The sequence below is a fragment of the Ruditapes philippinarum genome, unplaced genomic scaffold, assembly GCF_026571515.1.
Source record: "Ruditapes philippinarum isolate M1 unplaced genomic scaffold, ASM2657151v2 ctg3244_1_1_1_1, whole genome shotgun sequence".
NCBI classification, from domain to species: domain Eukaryota; kingdom Metazoa; phylum Mollusca; class Bivalvia; order Venerida; family Veneridae; genus Ruditapes; species Ruditapes philippinarum.
Window position 1 is genome coordinate 82,069 of NW_026858270.1, and position 19,734 is coordinate 101,802.

The window sequence follows — 19,734 nt, forward strand, 5'->3', positions numbered from 1 at the left end:
TCTATACTATGTAGAAATTTTGTGAACGCAACTCCTCTTAAACCGGATGGCAGATTTTGCTTAAACTTCCAGGGATGAACAACCTTAAGGTGTAGATGGTAGTAAAGGAAGGAATTTTCGCTGCGACCAAATTTTACAGAATTATGGCCCTTTGTTGATTTTTTCACTTTATACTATGTAGAAATTTTGTGAATGCAACTCCTCTTAAACCGGATGGCAGATTTTGCTTAAACTTCCAGGGATTAACAACCTTAATGTGTAGACCGTAGTAAAGGAAGGATTTTTTGCTGCGACCAAATTTAACAGAATTATGGCCCTTTGTTGATTTTTAGTTTTCAACTTGTGGCACATGTAGTCCAAAAAATATTTGACCTTGAGTCATAAGATTGACAGAACAGTGGCGTGTGGGGGCATCAGTGTCCTATGGACACATTTCTAGTTTCATATTAAAATTGCAGATGACAATACCCGTCTAGATATTTTGCACACGTCCTCTTCGTTAGAATGGTAAGGGCTTTTATTCATTGTAAATTTGATCATTTTTTTTCTCTTATACTAGTATCTATTATGGTATTAACCAATTACTTGTCTAAAAGACTTCCAAAGACTAAAATCATAATAATCACAGACTAAGACGGAAATGTGAAAATAACGCTAAACTTATGCAAAAGTAACGCCGCATTTGTCCAATTTATGGTCAAAATGAGCACAATTTATTTGCTTCCTTTGAGTACAATATAACTCAAGTAGGTATAGCTAGAACGTTTTATATGCGTTATTGTACTCATAAATAACAATCAAGCACAAAATTTGACTTCGAAGTAGCAATGTATTAATTATCCTTAAAAGTAAACATTTTCCTGGAATAAATTGTAATGCTGGTTAAAATGTAATATTTTAGCGATCTTTTGCGCTTAATCGTTTATTTCAGTTCGATGAACTATATAAATGGTCAGTGTACATACAATGTTGCTTGTTTCGGCCATTATATTGTATCGATTGAGCGTTACCAGCTAATACACAGTTTGATCTTTTTAAGAACTCGACCACATTCTACACTCAAGTAATGGGCTCAAAGTTGATTTTTTAAAATTTAAACTTTTTTAAAAAGGTATTTTATCTTGTGATCGAGGCATGGTGTAAAGCTAGCTCAGTTGTAATATATTCCATCACCTGACATACAGATCAAATACAAACAGGTACTCCGATTAGATGGGGGCCTGCAAGCGGTAGGCAAAAATGTATATTTTAGAACGTGCTGACTTTGATTCAGAACTTTTTTTAAAAAGACCATGCACATTCGAATGAATTCAAATAAGTGTGTTTTAAATGTTTAGACACTTTGATGGACAAGAACACAAAAGACAACACATATAGATTTTTAATGTAATATCGCTTTACTTCATTCTCTCAAAAAGAATAATAACAACAATATAAATCTTATCATATAAATATCTGTTCTAAAATATATTTTCTCAACATTGTAATAGAAGATATACATTTAGCAAATATACAGCACAAGCGTAAAAAATATAACACTAAATCTACAGTAATGCAAGAGATTCAAGCACTCTTAGACATGGTTGTAAATTTGGCAGATTTGTTCAACGGCAAATGAGATGCACGTATTTTATAATATCACTTATTTACTTATAACGTTACAAGCAAACCCCTTTATATCAATTTATTTCAGTCAAATAAGTGGTTTTCAATTGGAAAAACGAAGCAATATAAATAAGAAAATTCTGAATGAAATATAAAGTTTAGTTGACCACTTAGTTCTACATCGGACTAAATTTTTTAATAAATATAATAATGCTAAATACAGAACATATTTTTTAAGTTTCTGTCAAAGACCAAAGCAAAAAAATTTCATTTCATTTTTTATATAAGATGAAAGCATAATCACGAAGAGAGCAAATAACAATTTATATTTAGAGCCACAACAGTTCCTCTACGAAGTTTACATAATTATCATATACCATATTTAGCATGAATTAATAATCACAGAATGTCATTCTTCATGTTGAAAGCACAACAAATCTATTTCATTAAATTATTTGCTTATTACTGGCAAACTAATAAAAGATTCTTGACCACGGTTCAATTCACTTTTAAGAAAGCAGATACGTTAACTCTTACATATAATAGATATCCTATCATGTACTATAAGATCTTAATGAAAATTTGACTTTATGACTGATCACCGCCTACATCAGAAGAAAAAACTATATAAAGAAAGAGAAATTGATACAGATTATACATATTCTACGCCTCGTATCAGCTTCCTCGTTCTAAATTTTCACGTTCTCTTGTGGACTTTGCAGAAGTGGGCTTTGTTGCATTATTCACAATTTCAGCATGTGTCATTTTTAATCGAACCTCTTCTAGAAGAGAATCTGTCAGCCCACCTTGATCCAGTGTGAGAGATAACCGTCCTAGAGCTGAAGTTGCCTCATTTAAACTATCAGTGGTTTTTGATAAGGTATCAATAACTACAGTACCAACTTTTTCTTTTTTCGGTTCACTCTTCGACTGTTCGTTTTTATCACTGTCTTTGTTACTTTGTACAGACTCTTCTGTACCATTAATTTCTTCTTCATTTGAAACCACACTCCCTTCCTTCCCTAGCTTGGATTTCGCAGATGGTTTTGAATTTGAACTGACTTTTCCACTTTTTGATGAAGCAGATGATAATGCTTGTGAATTTGATGAAGTATCTTTTGCATTTGATAAAGAGTCTAATTTCTCTGAAGCACGCCTCTGACTTGCTGCATATAGAGGCGTGCTTTGTGTTAATGAGCGAGTGCCTTGTCTCACAGATCCTTGTAAGGCAGGTTTCTGTTTATCGGCAGTGTTATTATCTTTGACTGGCGACACACTCCTACTTTGACGAGGAATGATCGTGTTTGGACGCGTGCCGCAGTACAGTATTGTGAAGTTTTTCAAACTCTGTAGCGGCATCAATGGGAGATGCTTCTTGCTTTTCTCGAAACATTCGATGGCCACATCTGGAATTTAAAAATGTTTTGTGCAAATTAAGTGAAATAGAAAATGATTTAGAACAGTTTATCAATAATAAGTTCAAAAAATGTTATTTTATATTATATCATTAAGATTAATTCATGACAAAATTGATCGTTTATTTGATAAAAAAAATAATCGGACATCAGCTGTTACAAATTATTACGTGCTTGTTAAAAATTTAACTATGCAAATATCAAAAACAATTAATCACATATCAGTATTTTTGTGTTTTAACATTTGAACTTGTTCTAAAACTTCATCTGCGTGCTATCAATATATACAAGTAAACTCTTATTACAATCACGATGTGACCAAGTCATATCTGCTTGCGAAGACGATCAGGTTCTAAAAAGCTAGCTTACGAAAGTTGAGGCAGAAGTTGAATGTTGTTATTTTAAAATGACGATAAGCTCAATGAAATAATGAACGTATATTTTACATCAAGTTGAATTATCGATGCTAATTGTTTGAATGTTTATCATTGTATTATTTTTTTAAAGTTTTTTTCTATTATTATTATCTAATAACTACATCTCCTTTTTATTGTTGTTGTGTAGAATACTTCAAAAATCACTAAAAGTGATATATTCTTTATAATCATTTTGTTGATCTAAGGTACACATTTATAAATTATAAAAGGAAATGATATAAGGACAACTAACTAGATAACACTCGATACTAGCAGAATAGATTTAATAAATATATATGAGTCTAACTAATACATGATGAGGTGTTCTAACCATGCAAAAATATGAGTGAAATGGATAAGATCTGTTGATACTATAGTAAATTGTATTCCGCTAGAGAAAATTTAAAACTCATTCCAGTATTCGAATAAAGCTACCAGACCGACTTCTAAAACTATTGAATTGTTCGACCATTTTTGCAATAAAGCAGTTATGTCTTACAAAACATCAGAACATATATAGTTTTATATCAATAAGGAAGTTAAATCACACAAAATCAAGACATTTAGCAGCATAATAAATATTTATCCTAAAATTAAAATCCCTTGTGTGTTAGGTATTTGTTGTTGTTTTTTTTCTTCTCAGAATAAGGAATGTTGTGTATACAATAAGGTATGAGCAATGTGCTTATGCATGACAATAGTGATATTATAGAGCCGACTACCATAGCATCCGGTCAGTGCCTTTACCTCTTACACCAACACAAACATTGCCTAAAACATGCCTACAATTTCTAAATATATAGATATACAATATATATGCCTCGTGCATTTTTTACATACATAGTGACTCCTCGACCACCCCTGGTATAACCTCTTTTAGAGCCTCACAGTTACAGTGCAGAGCCGGATTCGTGTTTACTTCAATTAAATGGACCTGTTAAAATATACCATTTCAATGTCAAGATTGCACTTCCAAAATTAACCTACCTTCTAAACAAAACAAAAAACCTGATGTCAAAAGCAAAATAAATACTGCAGCTGAGCAAAAAATAAGTTAAGAACATTATAATCGTTGATTTTAGTAACACTAATCTCAAGTTAAATTGACATCTACTTTTAAATGCTTATAGCTAGAATATGTACATGCAAACAGTTTTATGTATTAAGCTTTTGACATTAGTTTCTTTGAACGCAAACAGCATCAACAAAACCGTCTGAAGATTTCTTGAAGATAGTAAAAAGGTATACAAGCATTCATGTTATTGTGAGCAGTCAATGAATCAGGACCATTCGGGTGAATGTCAAGATTTTCTTCAATTTAGATTTTGATCAGTCACAGTGGTCCCTAAAAACTTTTATTTTGTTCCAGTTTAGAAGCATCAAAATGCTGTTCAGAAATCTTTGGGATCAATATCATTGAAATAATACAACAGACACTTGGGATACTCGTATCTATCAAACAGTTGTGAACATTTACTATTCTATAAATTGTTAAGTATTTTGTTGGTTCTTATTTCTTTCTTGTCGGTTTGGCCGGGTAACAAAAATCTTAATACTGTCAATATAGTAGACAATATTTCTGACACTATCAAAAATGCTATGATTTCAGTATATCATAACATTATGCCCTTTTTTGTGGGATATAATGCAAATTATTGCATTATCAAATTTAAAACTATATTTGTGTTTATAACTGTTAACATGTTATTGTGAGAAATAAACTTCGATTTTTTTATATCTTTGAGATGATATACAATATACGTATTTATTTTACGTAGTGATTAACATCATTGTCAAATGTTTAAAAATTTCAAGGCAGGGCTTATTCAAACTTTGCATCACATAATCAAATAATAACATTGAGATGTTAAACTTTAAACATTATAGCTTAACTAACTTAACATATTCACGTTATCAATGAAATTGTATGGTTTCTTTGAAATAACACCTTTACATATTTGCTCTCTTGGGTTGAAACTTTGATTTCTTCAAAATATACCTTTTGCTTGTACATATTTGCTCACTGTTTTTAACACATTTTTGTAACACTATTTAAAATATGTTATTCTATCTGACATATAAGAAATGCTCCTGTATACCAATTTAATCTACCCATCAACAAATCTTTACAGTGTTTTGTAAATGCTTTAAACAAGACAGATTTTGGACTACTTTCAAACAATTCTACTACACATTAACATACATAAGCTTTCCGCAATCAAACCGGGTAAAACTTCTTTTTGACATCGACATTTTCGTGACATTGACGGATTCACATTCATCTCTAGCAGCCACGCCTGAAAGTAATAAGACTTTGTATTAATTAGAATGATATTTAAATATCTTTGTGAGTTGCCACATGAAAATTGGACCAAATCTTTTTCATCCTTTTTGTTTGTAAATTTAAGGTTTCTAATGATTTTTGTTAAAGATCCTGTATGTTGTAATTAAGGATGTAACAACACTTAAGTAAAAAAATTTATATGTATCAAATTATTCTTCTAAAACAATTTCCAAACATCCAAGAATATGTTAAATATGTACTACAAATTTATACACTTTATAAGTAATCGTTAAGATATATGCATTCATTTCTTTTTGAAAAAATTGGCCTAGACTTTATTGGAAATGAATTTTTGATTACCTCCCTTTATTTACATGAAATGTAAGTTCGATAATATCTTACAAATAATGCTTTTTGGAACTTACAATATTTATAAATTTTTATTTGAACATTTTATTTATTAGATAAACCATAAAAATGAGTTACAGGATCTTTAACATATTAACAATTAATTTGCCATACATCTTTGTAATTACATATGCCTCTACTCTTGTCGAACATGATGTGTTTGCATAATGTTTTATGGATAAAAAGTTAAATAAATATGTCCAAAAGGTTCCAGATAATTAAATCTGAAGAAGATGGCCCGTGTTTTTATTGTGACAACTCACATTTACGTTTGCACATATCACATTATATGTTGTCATCTGAAGTTGGGTATAGTCACAATCTGAAAACATAAAACAAATCACAGCAAAAACAATCTGTATAACCAAACAAAACTTCAATGAAAAGCAATTAAAAGCAAGCCATAATACAAAGTAAATATATTTATATCCTCCAAAAGATCCTTAAAGGCCCATTTTGCCTCAGAAATGCTATCATTTTTATTATTTAAAACCTGTTTATTTTTTTGGTATCTGATTACAGTTTTCCAAAAACATACTTATTTGCTATATACATGATTTAGCTTTTGCATCTTAAGCTCTGTTGGCAATTGGTATAATTATTGTGAATAAGTATTTTGAATGGAAGTCAAAGTGCTACTTTGTTTACAGTTTGCTACCTTTGGCCATATAACTGCATACAGTGCCACCTTTTTTCTAACATTTAAGATGCTCTTAATCCATTATCTAAGCACTATTAAACACATTTTTGACATTTCTAAAGAAATATAAAATATGAATTTTTGAGGTATAATGGGCCTTTAACCATTTTCAAACCCTTTATGAAATGTACAATTCCAGCTTTGAACTCAGAGCAGTTCATGATTTATTTAAGTGATAGTAAGACATTTGAGTGCAATACTGAATTTTATTAAACAAGCTCACAGCTGGCAGACCTATACTGCACCAGACACTAATTGAATCAGTATTGTACTCAACAATGCATAATGACATCTTTATTTCAGGCAACCAATTTTTTGTACATTTTGACAGAATTTTGTTACCTCAATATACATTACCTCAATATTTACAATATAAATTAGAAAATGTACTTTTGGACTTGAAAATTGAAAACAATGATAAACAGAGTACAATATCACTCAAAAATCAAAACAAGGCTAGATGGATAATATACAGTTATGGATTTGATATGGCTTTTTTGGACTCGGGTAAAATAAAACAAGGCAAAATTGATGAATTTGTATCCAGAATTAATTCCTTTTTAAAAATCACATGATGAAATGCTGAAAGTTTAATTGTTACATTTTATAAGATGTGAAATAAAGTCTTATCAAACTGATACAAAGGGCCAAAGACTGGTATCATACTATACTGGAGACATTATAAATAGCCAGGTCATAATTTCTCCTATCACTATTTGCCTAAATGTCTAAAATCCCTTTCTACGAAAAAGGGAAAGCAAAGCAATGTTAAAACAACATTTTTACAAATTTCATATTAATTTTTTAATCTAACATCTGCTCAATTACATACATGACTTAAGTGTACATAATCTGTTGTAACAGTTGAAAAACAATCATTTAGTAAAGTGATTAAGGAAGACTTTGTATGTTTTTAATGATATATGACATTGTATGTATAAATATAAAGTAAAATCAGTAATAAATTCTAAATAAATAATCAAAAATTTAAATCTCGTAATAAATACTCATGACTTTAAGGGAAAATAATGTTATACTTAAGATATACTAAGACAGGCAGAAAGCCCAGAAAATATTATAATACATACCTTCATATCTGTGTCCACCATAAAGTCCAGGCCAAACAAATCAAAATAACCAATACGAGATTGTAGCTTATGTTTTACACTGTTAAAGCAGTGTATCATAATCTTCTGCATCTGTTTCTGTAAAAAAGAAGGAAAAATTATTTATTTAATTAATTAATTAATTAATTAATTAATTAATTATTTAATTGATTGATTGATTAATTAATTTATTAATTAATTTTTTAACTATTTATCAATATGGTGTCTTATCACAATAAAAACCTATTTAAAAATAATAAGAATTAAATAACTAAATAATTAAATGGGCTTGAAAACACTAATAAGTAAACTTAATTCTGGAAGTGGTGAATGGCTGAGTGGTAAACAATTGTTAGACAAGTACAAAAAAGATTGCTGGTTGCATTAAAGTTAAAGAAGCCCGGTTTAAACAGGAGCAAGCCCTTGTTTCATTCACTAAGGAAAATTTACACCCATTCCTTAGTACTACAGTTGGTTCAAAGAACGGATTCAAGAGTGTTTGAAGCTTTTAGGATCCTTATATATTGTATAATAGACTTGTTATCAAACAAATTCTGTATATAAATGTTAACAGTTTGTAAATTTTAGACCTGTTTCTGAAAATGAAACAAATAAGTTTTTAACTCATTAACATATATTACCAAACAATATCTTAAAAATCCATTCATGCAGTTTATGAGCTTGAAATTCGAGAATTTGAGTGTAAAAAAATAGAGTAAGTTTAAGGACTTGTAAGGAAGCATAATCATAAAGATTGTTTTATTGTGTTTTTGAAGTTACCTCCCTTTAGTTATTTTTTTTTAAAGCGGGGCTAAGGCCAAAAATTGTTCTTTAAGGAAGTACTGCTTGACTACTTTGTTACTCATATGTTACTACTATTTTTCACTTTATACTATTCAAGCCTCGACACTAACTTTTTCATCAGGTGGTAAGCCGGACCACTAGATTTGAAATTAAGGTGGTCCTTTCAGAAGTCAAGTGGTCAATTATTATCATATCATTTTACTGCAAGTTTAGAAAAAAGTATGCTTAAAATTGATGACAAAGATGTATTATTAACCTTTAAAGAAAACAGACATTTTAGATATATATTTTTATCTTATCATAAATTAAGGAGAGCAAGTTAGTAGGTATTCTGTCGTGAAGTTATTTGTTGTTTTTTTAATAGCTCATTCAAAAATACACAACAGGGCTCTTATTTATGTTAACTTTTATATTGAAGTGATTTCTCCCTCAACTCAAGTTAGGGAATAGTGAAACCATTTGTGTCTGGGTTTTTTTCTTACTGTTATTCAAATATTCATTGCTGATACATGGTATACGTCTTATAATCATGATAATTACATGTATCTTTTATAGATTAACATTTTTAATAAAAACTAATAAATTATCTTAAAACAAGGAAATATCTAAAGGATTAAAAATAAAACAACTTTATATATAACTATAGTTTAGCTTATTTTTCTCACAGATTTATTATTATTACATAATTTTTACCGCCCTGTTGCTTGACATTTATTTTTTACATTGAGCATTTTTAACCTTTTATTTAAAAAAAGTAATTTTAACTCTGGAAGAAATGGATCTCTTATCGTTAAACAGTTAAAATAAAGATAACAAGCAAAGAATTACTAGATGTATTTTTTCCAGTTCTAGTTCCTTTAGTTTGCTGTCATTATTCATGTATATGAAATTGAAAGTTCATACAGTATCCCATACAATATCATAATTACCATCGTCGGATACCCACGTGTGATTAACATGTAACATAACATAAATGTTAAAGGTTCCGCCGTGGTAATCCGACGATGCATCATTACTAGCATCATTTGAATGCAATTTGTACCTAGCTTAATATCACAAATTCTTAACTCAACTTGCATAGACAAAATTTTAGCGACTTAAAATGAAAGTTATTGATGATTTAAGACCTTCTTTAACTAATCAGATTAATCTATTAATGAACCATATACATGTTCATAGGACAAATGGTTTTAAACAAAATGTATATAACATGTTTTTGACCAAATCGCCATGCTCTCAAATGAGCCTTGCACAAACCAGAAAATTCAAGTGGTCCGACGGACCAGTGCATTTTAAAATTAGGTGGTCCTTGCCAAAATTAGGTGGTCTCGGACCAACGGACCACCGCTAATGTCGAGGCCTGCTATTATAAAAAGTAACACTGTACTCTCCTTTTTACTTTGTTTAACTTTCAATGCCATTTAACAATAATAGCAGACCCAAAATAACAAGCATGTTTTTCAAACAAGATTTACTTATTTGCTTTCTGTAGTTGTTGTTTTTTTTGTTGCTGTTTAGGGGGTTGTGGGTACCATGATGTTTAAGATTATAATCATGTAGATTTGTAATTCTATTAGTGTACATGTCATAGTAACAAATCAAATATGTAGTAACTTACTTATTAACTAACAAATGTGTTCAAATACTTTGCAACTATTATGTAAAAAGCTTGGTATCATTATTATAATAAAGGCAAATTACTTTTGGTTCAATTAGTTGTATGATCAAAACACAGACTATAATAATTACATATACTTACAGTAAATGTATTATAAACCCAATCTTCCTCTATCTCAACTGGACAATCAGGTCTAATATTTTGATTTATATAGTCATTGAATTTGTCCATACTCCAGGCTGTATTCTCCTTCATCTCTTTATAATTTGGGTCCTTCTTTTGTACAAACTATAATTAATATACAAATAGGGATATATCAAATACAATTTTGGAACTGGATGCATGACTGTATAAACTGAGTAAAACTTTCAAGTAAAGGTATGATTCCAAAGATCTATTGTCAGATTTGTGTTATTAAGGGTATGAAGTCTCAATTAAATCTATGTCAAGGCCAAAAAGGGGACCTAGTGCCTAATGCTCTTAAGAAACTACTGTGACTCAGGACTGTTTGGAGGTGGTTTTTGGAGAAAACTTAGGACAATTAAATTTTTAGGGACATTTTGTAGGCAGACAAATAAATGATCTGTCTTACTTTCCTGAAAAGAAGGCGTTGACCTTGGCCTATAGTGCACTGGCATTGACCTATATCCCCTTATTTGGCCTTGACCTATATCTCCATCAGATTTTTGTTTCCAGCATATCAGGATTTCAAGAATAACTACAATATCTATCAAAGCTTATACTGCCAGACTAAACCCACAGCCTCAAAAGATAGGTGTACATTTGTATCAAGTACACAAAGGCCCTTGGTGTTAGCCTTTTATGATAACTGTGAGATTTAAAATCATATTTTCAATATGCATGTGTCTATTTTAAACACATTATTGTCATCCAATTGATTTATAATTTTATACTAATTGATCCCTAATGGCTAACTTACCTGATTAGTGAGATGTCTACCTAGATCCATGTTGTCAGCCTCATATTTATTACAACATAATCTGACATATCCTTTATGATATAAAATCAAGAATGGTACAGTAGAGGCCACCAGCATGTAGGCTCGTACATCAAACTTCCGACCTTCCAGTAATAATGGATTTGTTATATATCTGAAACAAGGGTAGTAGAATTTAAATAATTGGAAAACAGTCTAGTATGAACTAAAACAAAGGAAATAATCAATTAATTAGTCTAAATACATGCAATAATTGGCTTTAAGTTAAAGAAAAGCATTTGATTCATATAAAGACCAAAATGGATTATGTGAATATAACATACATAATTATGGTGGAACAATGGGTGTCAAGGTGATGTCACTTAAAAGGGTCAACATTGCTTATTTATCAGCTAATAATGTTTTCTTTGACAATGTGCTTTGATTCTGACCAGAAAGATTCGTCCGGAAGTGATGTTCTAAATCATATAAAGTTTGTCTTGATTCTTTTTCTCCTTAATTTAATGTTAAAGACATGCTACTTGATTGTCTTTTTTATTTTGGTATGTGAATAAGAATCACATTGTTTATGAAAACAGGGGAGGCTTCATGGCCAAATCGTTATGGTTGCAAACTTCAAATTGCCCAACACAGCTGTGGGTTAAATCCTGTCTGGTTGGGTTCAAATCCTGTCAGGTACTTTTAGATTCTTTCATGTGAGGAAACTTCCCAGCTGACTTATGGCAAGTTAGTGTTTCTAAGGTGCTTGCTTGTGCCTGAAAAAAAATGCACAAAGTGGCACCTGAGGTCTTCTTCCTCTGCCAAATCAGCTGAAAAGTCACCATTATGACCTTTCCCATGTTGTTGTGACTTAAAATCTAACAAAACAAAACTAAACAAACCACAAACATTGTTTATGAATACAGTATAAGATACCTTTGTACAATTCTGTTCATGAGAGGACGTCCAGGTTTTTGTGCTTGCTGTTTCTTCTGTTCTCGTTCCTCGAGAATCTGATTAATGGCCTCTCGAGAACGTATAATAAATATACCCTTCCCTTGATTCATACCGACAGGCTTACATATCCACATCTCATTGTCTGAAATAACATGCAAGAATTATAGAATATAGTAAAATAACTGTTGTTAAAAAAAAATAGGATACAGTATAATGTCTAATAAATGTCCCAGAAGCATTACAGTTTTCCAAGTGGGGAAGCATTTATAAGAGAGTGTTATTATAATAACAAAATATTGTAAGTCCAAAAAATAGTTAAAAATTGTTTAAAATGAAAAAAAAATTGTTTTTGTGTTATTTTCTACTGGATTTTATAAACTGGGAGCACCCATTTAAAATTTGGGTTAATTTCAATGGAATCATAATAAACTGCTGTTGTCTCTTGATAACTCATTTTTCTGTTTCTTCGTTAAAAAGTGTGGGTGAAATATTATAAAAGAATACAATAGAGTGAAATAAGAATCCCTAAAGAAAGCCCAACGCGGCAAAATTGAAAATGTTGCAGGCTCGGTTTGATTGAGCCTGTTCATGGACGGTACTGTCAAGTGCAAACTACCGTCCACGCCCCCTAGCACCGGCTTAAGTAGAATTCAACATTTAACATGAACTGGTAAAATTTAGAACTTTGAAACATCCGCAGATGTGTTCATATGGCAGTTATCATGGAACCTTCAATGTCACACATTAGTGCCATTCCATGAAAAGCGGCATCATAATGGTCCCCAAGTAAAAAAAATGCGTGTGCCCTAAACGAGAAAACAATGGGCGGAACTAAATAAATTGGAATTTTTAAAGGGGATCTGAGGTTATGAAGCCTGCATATCACAGATATAATGTCAAAAGACAAATTTAAAAAGGAGGCCTCATATCCTAAGGGTGATTCAACAGTATTCAAGTGAGGAATACTGGAACCACCCAACAAGAAAGATGCCTAATAGATAGAACTAAAATACCACAAGCACAACAATAATGTCGTGCTGAACGATCTTTAAGGATCGGAAATATAACATCCCTGATTGAATGTACGGGGCGACTTTTTACAGCCTCCACACGGCACAAACAATGCTGATGTGGCGATAAAATAGAGTGAAATAGGAATCCCTAAAGAAAGCCCAACGCGGCAAAATTGAAAATGTTGCAGGCTCGGTTTGATTGAGCCTACAAGGATACATTATTATATGTTTCGCAAAATATCAATGAGCAATAAGATATGTAAGTTTAATCAAGCTTAATCATGAAAAATAAGAAGGTAAAAGAAAATATGAGGTCAAAAAACAGTTTAGATAAAAAGTTTATTCATTCAGCTATATCATACATAATTTATTAAATTTTATTTAAAATTGCTTAAGTAGAACTAAAGAAGCAGTAAAAGTTTATAGACACACTCTTAAATTTGAGAGCATCATTTTGTTTATCTATATATTAATTTTAGAAATTAGAAAGCTTGTTTTTAATGGTTCTTTAATTTCAAATTATATTAGTTTAATTTAGTATTATAGATAATCATTAATTTTTGTGTTGGAAGCTATAAGCTTATTGAAACACTCCAAATTACATTACAATTCGCTTCTTTGGATAATTCCATTTCAAAAATGACCAAAAGACAGGAATGAATACCTTTATAAACTTCTAGAAACAGCTCCCTGTCCGACTTCTCATCAAGTTTATATGTCTCTGGATGAAAATCTGACATTCTTAACCTGGGTAGTCTCCCTTTAGTACTCAGAGTTACCCTCTCATACTCCTTTAAACTGTTGAGCAAACCTAGTTTATTTGTGAGCAGGTGTGAGTTTGGCAGATGGTTCACTAATTGATCACCTGTAAAATTATGTTAAAGAAAGAAACATGATGTGTTGAGACTCAGTGAGTGAAAATCTTAATTGTATCATAATTTCCTACATAAAAAGCAAGACAAAATTCAAGTCAATTGCAATAGGTTTATCATATTATAAAGCATTACATATCATTAATAAATCATATTATAAATCATATCATAAATCATATCATATCATAAATCATATCATATCATAAATCATATCATATCATAAATCATATCATATCATAAATCATACCATATCATAAATCATATCATATCATAAATCATATATATATCACATATAAATCATTTCATTATTTAGCATGATTACACACTGAATGATATGATAAATCACATCATATAAAATAAAGCATATGATAGTATAGGTCACAAAATATTATGTTATAAATCATATCATAAATCATATGATTCATGGCATGAAACATATAATGTAATATCATTAATCATGCCATGTGATATCATATTCTATCATAAATTATATGTTAAATATTATAAACCATATCATACAAATCATATCAAAAACATCATAAACATGTACATATATAAATATATAACAGCTGTTAGCAAGTTCATTTGATGAAGTTTAATAATATTCATCTTTATATAGTAAGTCATTATATGAAAGCATATACAAGTAGTGTAGTACAATCATTATTTGATCAAAACAGAAAATCTTGCATACAATGATTTTAGTCATTTAATCAAATATTCAATAATTTAAATGTACAATACCAATTTTCAAATGAAGGACTGAATTCGGGTATTCCTATTAAAAACATATATAGATCTAGCTAGTGTTCTACATAGTAAGTCTTTACTTATATGTAATAAAATATTTAATTTTGAAACTTTGACATTATTAATCATGAAACAACTCATATACTACATAATATTGTGACAAAGTTTCTACATACCCTCCCTGAAAGCACCGTAGTTAATTCTAGTTTTGCACTCAACCCATTTTAATTTAAACCTCTCATCATACTTGTCTGTTATTCTTTTCCAACCTAGATTTACTAGTGGTGCTTCAACTCTGAAATAGTAGTATTAAGATATTCAACTATAACACTAACCAATCTTCATGTTATTAAATTTAAAACAGTTCCGGTCAAATAGGGGGAATGTCTTTAAAACTTAATAGGTAAAACATACCAATTTCTGACATCAAAATCATAATACTTATCTAAGATTCTGAAGTTATAATTCAATCACTGATAATGGAGCCCTTTCAGCAGTAAAGCAGCAATCTAAGTCTCTGGTAATGGCAACAATATGCAATATTCTTTAAGTTTCAGCAGATGAAGATATGAGTCATATAGACAATAGGCTACAGGGGGTCTTGTCAGCATTAATATACTATATATACATTTGTATAATAATGATGTCAGTATTTTCAGATTTCAGCAGCAGAAAGCTTAACTTCAGCATTAACCTACACTGGTAAGTACTTTTCTTTTGCCATTTCAGCAGCAATAACTTTCAGAGTGCCAGCATGGTCAAGTGGTTAATGTGTCAGACTAGTAATCTAATGGTAGCTTTAGGGATGGCAGCATGGCTGAGAAGTTAATGTGTCAGACTAGTATTCTAACGGTTCTTGGCCATATGGGTTCAAACCTCAACAGGGACAAGCCATTGTTTCCTTAAGCAAGAAACTTAAATTTACACACATTGCTTAGTACTCGTTGGTTCGAGAGTGTTTCAATAACCTTACAGCTTCCAACACAATCAAACTCAAACAAATTCCTATACAAACAGCCATAACATCAAAAAGCTGGCTGTAGAGTGGCAACTTTAGCAGTAACATTCCTTAAAATTGATAACATTTTTCTTTAAATTTCAGAAGTAAACACCATTGTAAACTTACAAGGAAACACCATTTCCTCCTCCAACATAGAAAGTAGGAGTCATATTGGTTGGTAAACTACAAGATGGAAGTTTTGTTACTTTGACACCGGGAGATTTTTTACCACGTCCTTTCTTTCCGGAATCTGTTCCGCTAATGTCCTCAACTGTTTCTGAAGGGGTGTCTGTCTCTACCCCTGTAATGAAATAATAAAAAAAGTTTAGTTTAATGGTTTGTTAAGTTGTTGTTGTTTTTTTATTGTTGTTTGTTTTGTGTGTTATACTTTTTCACACACTGAAAGAAAAATTTATTACTGGCATGGTTAAATTATATACAAGTATTATATATACATGAAAATTTAATTACAGAATCTTTAAAACTGATTTTTTTTAGAATCATATATAGTTCTTAAAATTTGTATTTAATTCTTATTATGTTTGAAACATTTAAGCTGACTGGTGGCCTAGTGGTTAATGCGTGTTTCAAACCAAGATTGTCATAGGTTTTAAGCACTAATATGCAATGTTTTCAGACTATCACGTCACTGCTATAGCAACAACACTTTAACATACTGAGTATTGTGTAATAATCTTTCCCTGCCCTAAATTTGGAAAAGTCCATTTTAAGGGATTACATTAACAAAATACAAAAATTGCAAGAGCTACCAGCAATGATAAGCCCAGTCAGAGGACATGGTTGTGTAGACTGGTCTAGCTCTATAAAAATTGGCACAGACTAATCACTTTCCCTTCCAGTTCTGGTTTTACAAAAGTTTTTAAAAAAATCTTCATATAAAAATTTAATCTTAAAATTTTGTTTATTTAAACAAAACAGAAGTATCTTACAATAATGTCAAGCACATTGATTTATTGCTGATAACAAATACAAATAATTGAATTTTCAGCACGTATTCTGTGTTTATGTAATATTTTATATTTTTTCAAAAGATTGCTTAATTGTTCATAGCTGGTAAGAGTACGGCATGTGCATAGGAAGTTAGCCCTTGTCTTTTAAGTGCAACAAATTTTGAAAAAATTTATAAGTGAAAAAGGACATAACTCTAAAAATATAGCTTTCAGAATTATGCCCCTTATTAAACAACTGCATCTTGTCATGATAAGCAGGTATTCCAAGTTTTATGATGTTAGTTTTAAAAATATTTCAATGATAGGCTACATTTTGCATCACAATGTCAACAACAGCAATGCAGCGATCACAATAGTTTGACTTTTTCTTCCAAACAGACAAGCTTAAAATTTTGATAAGGAATTTACTTATTTGATAAATACTCTATGTATGTGTCAAATTTTTATACAAAAGTTATTGAATGTGAAAAAACATTAAATCGAATCATCTACCTAACATTTAATGATTCTAACAAAAATGTACTTGGTTCAGAAGAATTTACAGTCTCTCTACATGATCTTCAAACATAATGCATCTTACAGTAATAAACAAGAAAAGCATTGATGCAAAGCATCAAAGGGCGTCCAAACAGCAGGTGCAGATGAACTAGTAGATATATGATGACAAGATATTCTTATAAACTTTTCAATGGTTCATTGGGTTTTACCAGAATTGTATATCACTTTTGAATGAACAGACGAAAGACATTGTTCATTATTTATAACTTTGATCGGCATGCTAGAAATTAGAATATTACTTGTTATTTCTTTATGATCGTGGTTATTAATAGCAACGGATATACATGTATACAATCATTTATAATCCATATGTGTAACGCATGATCAACACCATACTTGTGTAATTGTCCCTTATTATGTTATTGCTATTAACGAGGACCCCCTCTTAAGGTATCTGTTCACACTAAGTAACAATATGACACTTGTTATATTACCATGTTGATCATGTTGAGCATAATTGTTTATTATACAATAAATGTAATTTCTATTTTAATAAAAAAAAATACAGATTTTATGAATATTGTTTTCTTTTCTTTTTTTGTGTGTGTTTTATGCGCTATTTTAATACTGAGTTTTTACGTTTACTACTATTTTAAGAATTCAATTGTCATAATGATCGACGATTATAAGTCAAAACTTAACTGGAAAAAGTCAGTAAATCATGGTTAATCTTTCAATTTATAATATTGTTTATTCTTAAACCATATACATGTACATTTGTATTTTTCTTTATCATTTTTTAAATTATCAATCAATTGAATAATTCATAAAATCTGATTTGTAACTTTGAATAATTCCTCGGAATCTTTACTAAACACAAATAACAAATTATATAAAATGTTTTAAAGTTGATAGTGTCATATTAATGCCATAAAAATGTACATTTTTTCTCAATTATTGTACATATTTATTGTTTTTATCTCATATAGATAAAATATAACATGCGATTTGTGTTGTTGTTTTTTTTTTCGAATTGTATGTTTATGTATAATAATAATCAATCAATTCGAGAGTTGATCTGTGTTTATTAATTATTGTAACCAAACTAAGTGACAAACATTCATTTTGAAAAAAAGCTTATTTATCTGTAAAATATTTGTTCTGTTCTGTAACGATATCTACTCCAAAACCGGAGAGACCGGACAATAAACGTGTGGTACTATTCGCCGGTCATTAGTAAAATCCCGGGAGAGACCGGGAATTACCTAGGAGTACATCCCTCTATAAATAGATTTTCGGAATATTAAGGTCATCAACTCATCATTCTATTAACAGCTTTCGGAATAACATACCATAATAACCCACTGTGTACTACAAAATGATAAGCAAAAATACCCCGAAAAGCGCGATTTATTGACGGAAAAGGTTATTTCATTTGAAAATGTTTGCATTGCGAAATTCTCCAGTTCGCCATTCATTGTACATATCGCGACTAATTAACAATCAAGCACCCTCATACCGATCGGAATGATCGGCTTTTATTATTGGCAACTATAAAAGGCTCGAGAAGTTGCTGTCGCCCTTTCACAAAATCTCATTTCATTCCAATAGGCGCCGCGCTTCGGCGCGGACGCCAATCAAGGCAGCTCAGCTGCTTTACCACATAAATATCTTAAGCTGCAGTCTCACTTACATCCCGGCAGAGCCCCGGTAGACGTCCGGGGTGATCCGGGGTACGACCGGGAACAACCGGAGTGCATCCTTAACTCTGCTGACAATGTCAGGGATGATCCGGGAACATCCGGCATTCGACCCCGGATGAAATAAAATATTTAATATCACCGGGGTGGTCCAGGATGATCCGGGAAGGTATAGCTTTGCCGGCTTCATCCTTAGCTCTGCCGGGAAAGACCGGGGTTATATGGTAGAGCTACGGTAGAGCCCCGGTATATGCCAGCAGAGCCACGGTAACTACAGGCAGTCTCAGCCCCGGAGGATACAGGTAGAGCTACGGTTGATCCCGGTAGAGCCCCGGCAAAGCCCGGATCATTTCAAAAGAAAAACGACCATTTGCGATGATGCACTTGTTTGTATTAAAACCCTTCCCTTGCATTTCCCTTTATCAAGTATGGCATAAGGATTTTTCAGAAAATCATCATGAATTACTATTCTGGAACAATAGGTATTATATTAAATAAAAGATATGTATCAATGTTATCATTTTTGGGTGTTTTCAATCGTCCCGGATCATCCCGGTAACTTACCATGATGGTCCTGGGTTCTGCCGGGAGTAAGTGAGACCGCAGCTTTAAATGGACTCAGGTCCGTCTTTCAATCTGGACATTTTAGGGAAATTTTCAAAATTAGCTGCACTGGTCAC

The 19,734-nt window shown here is 31.1% G+C and overlaps 1 protein-coding gene across 1 annotated transcript; it reads right to left on the bottom strand.

Moving 5' to 3' along the window:
- Window positions 1–1,376: 1,376 nt before the first annotated feature.
- On the bottom strand, window positions 1,377–16,193 carry LOC132752626 (protein polyglycylase TTLL10-like; the record flags this gene model as incomplete). The annotated part of the gene is made up of 9 exons (XM_060742966.1): window positions 1,377–3,011; window positions 4,277–4,370; window positions 7,917–8,033; window positions 10,498–10,644; window positions 11,297–11,468; window positions 12,230–12,392; window positions 13,928–14,128; window positions 15,062–15,180; window positions 16,012–16,193. Coding segments are annotated over 9 exons (1,926 nt in total), but the record flags the coding sequence as incomplete, so codon positions are not given.
- Window positions 16,194–19,734: the final 3,541 nt, after the last annotated feature.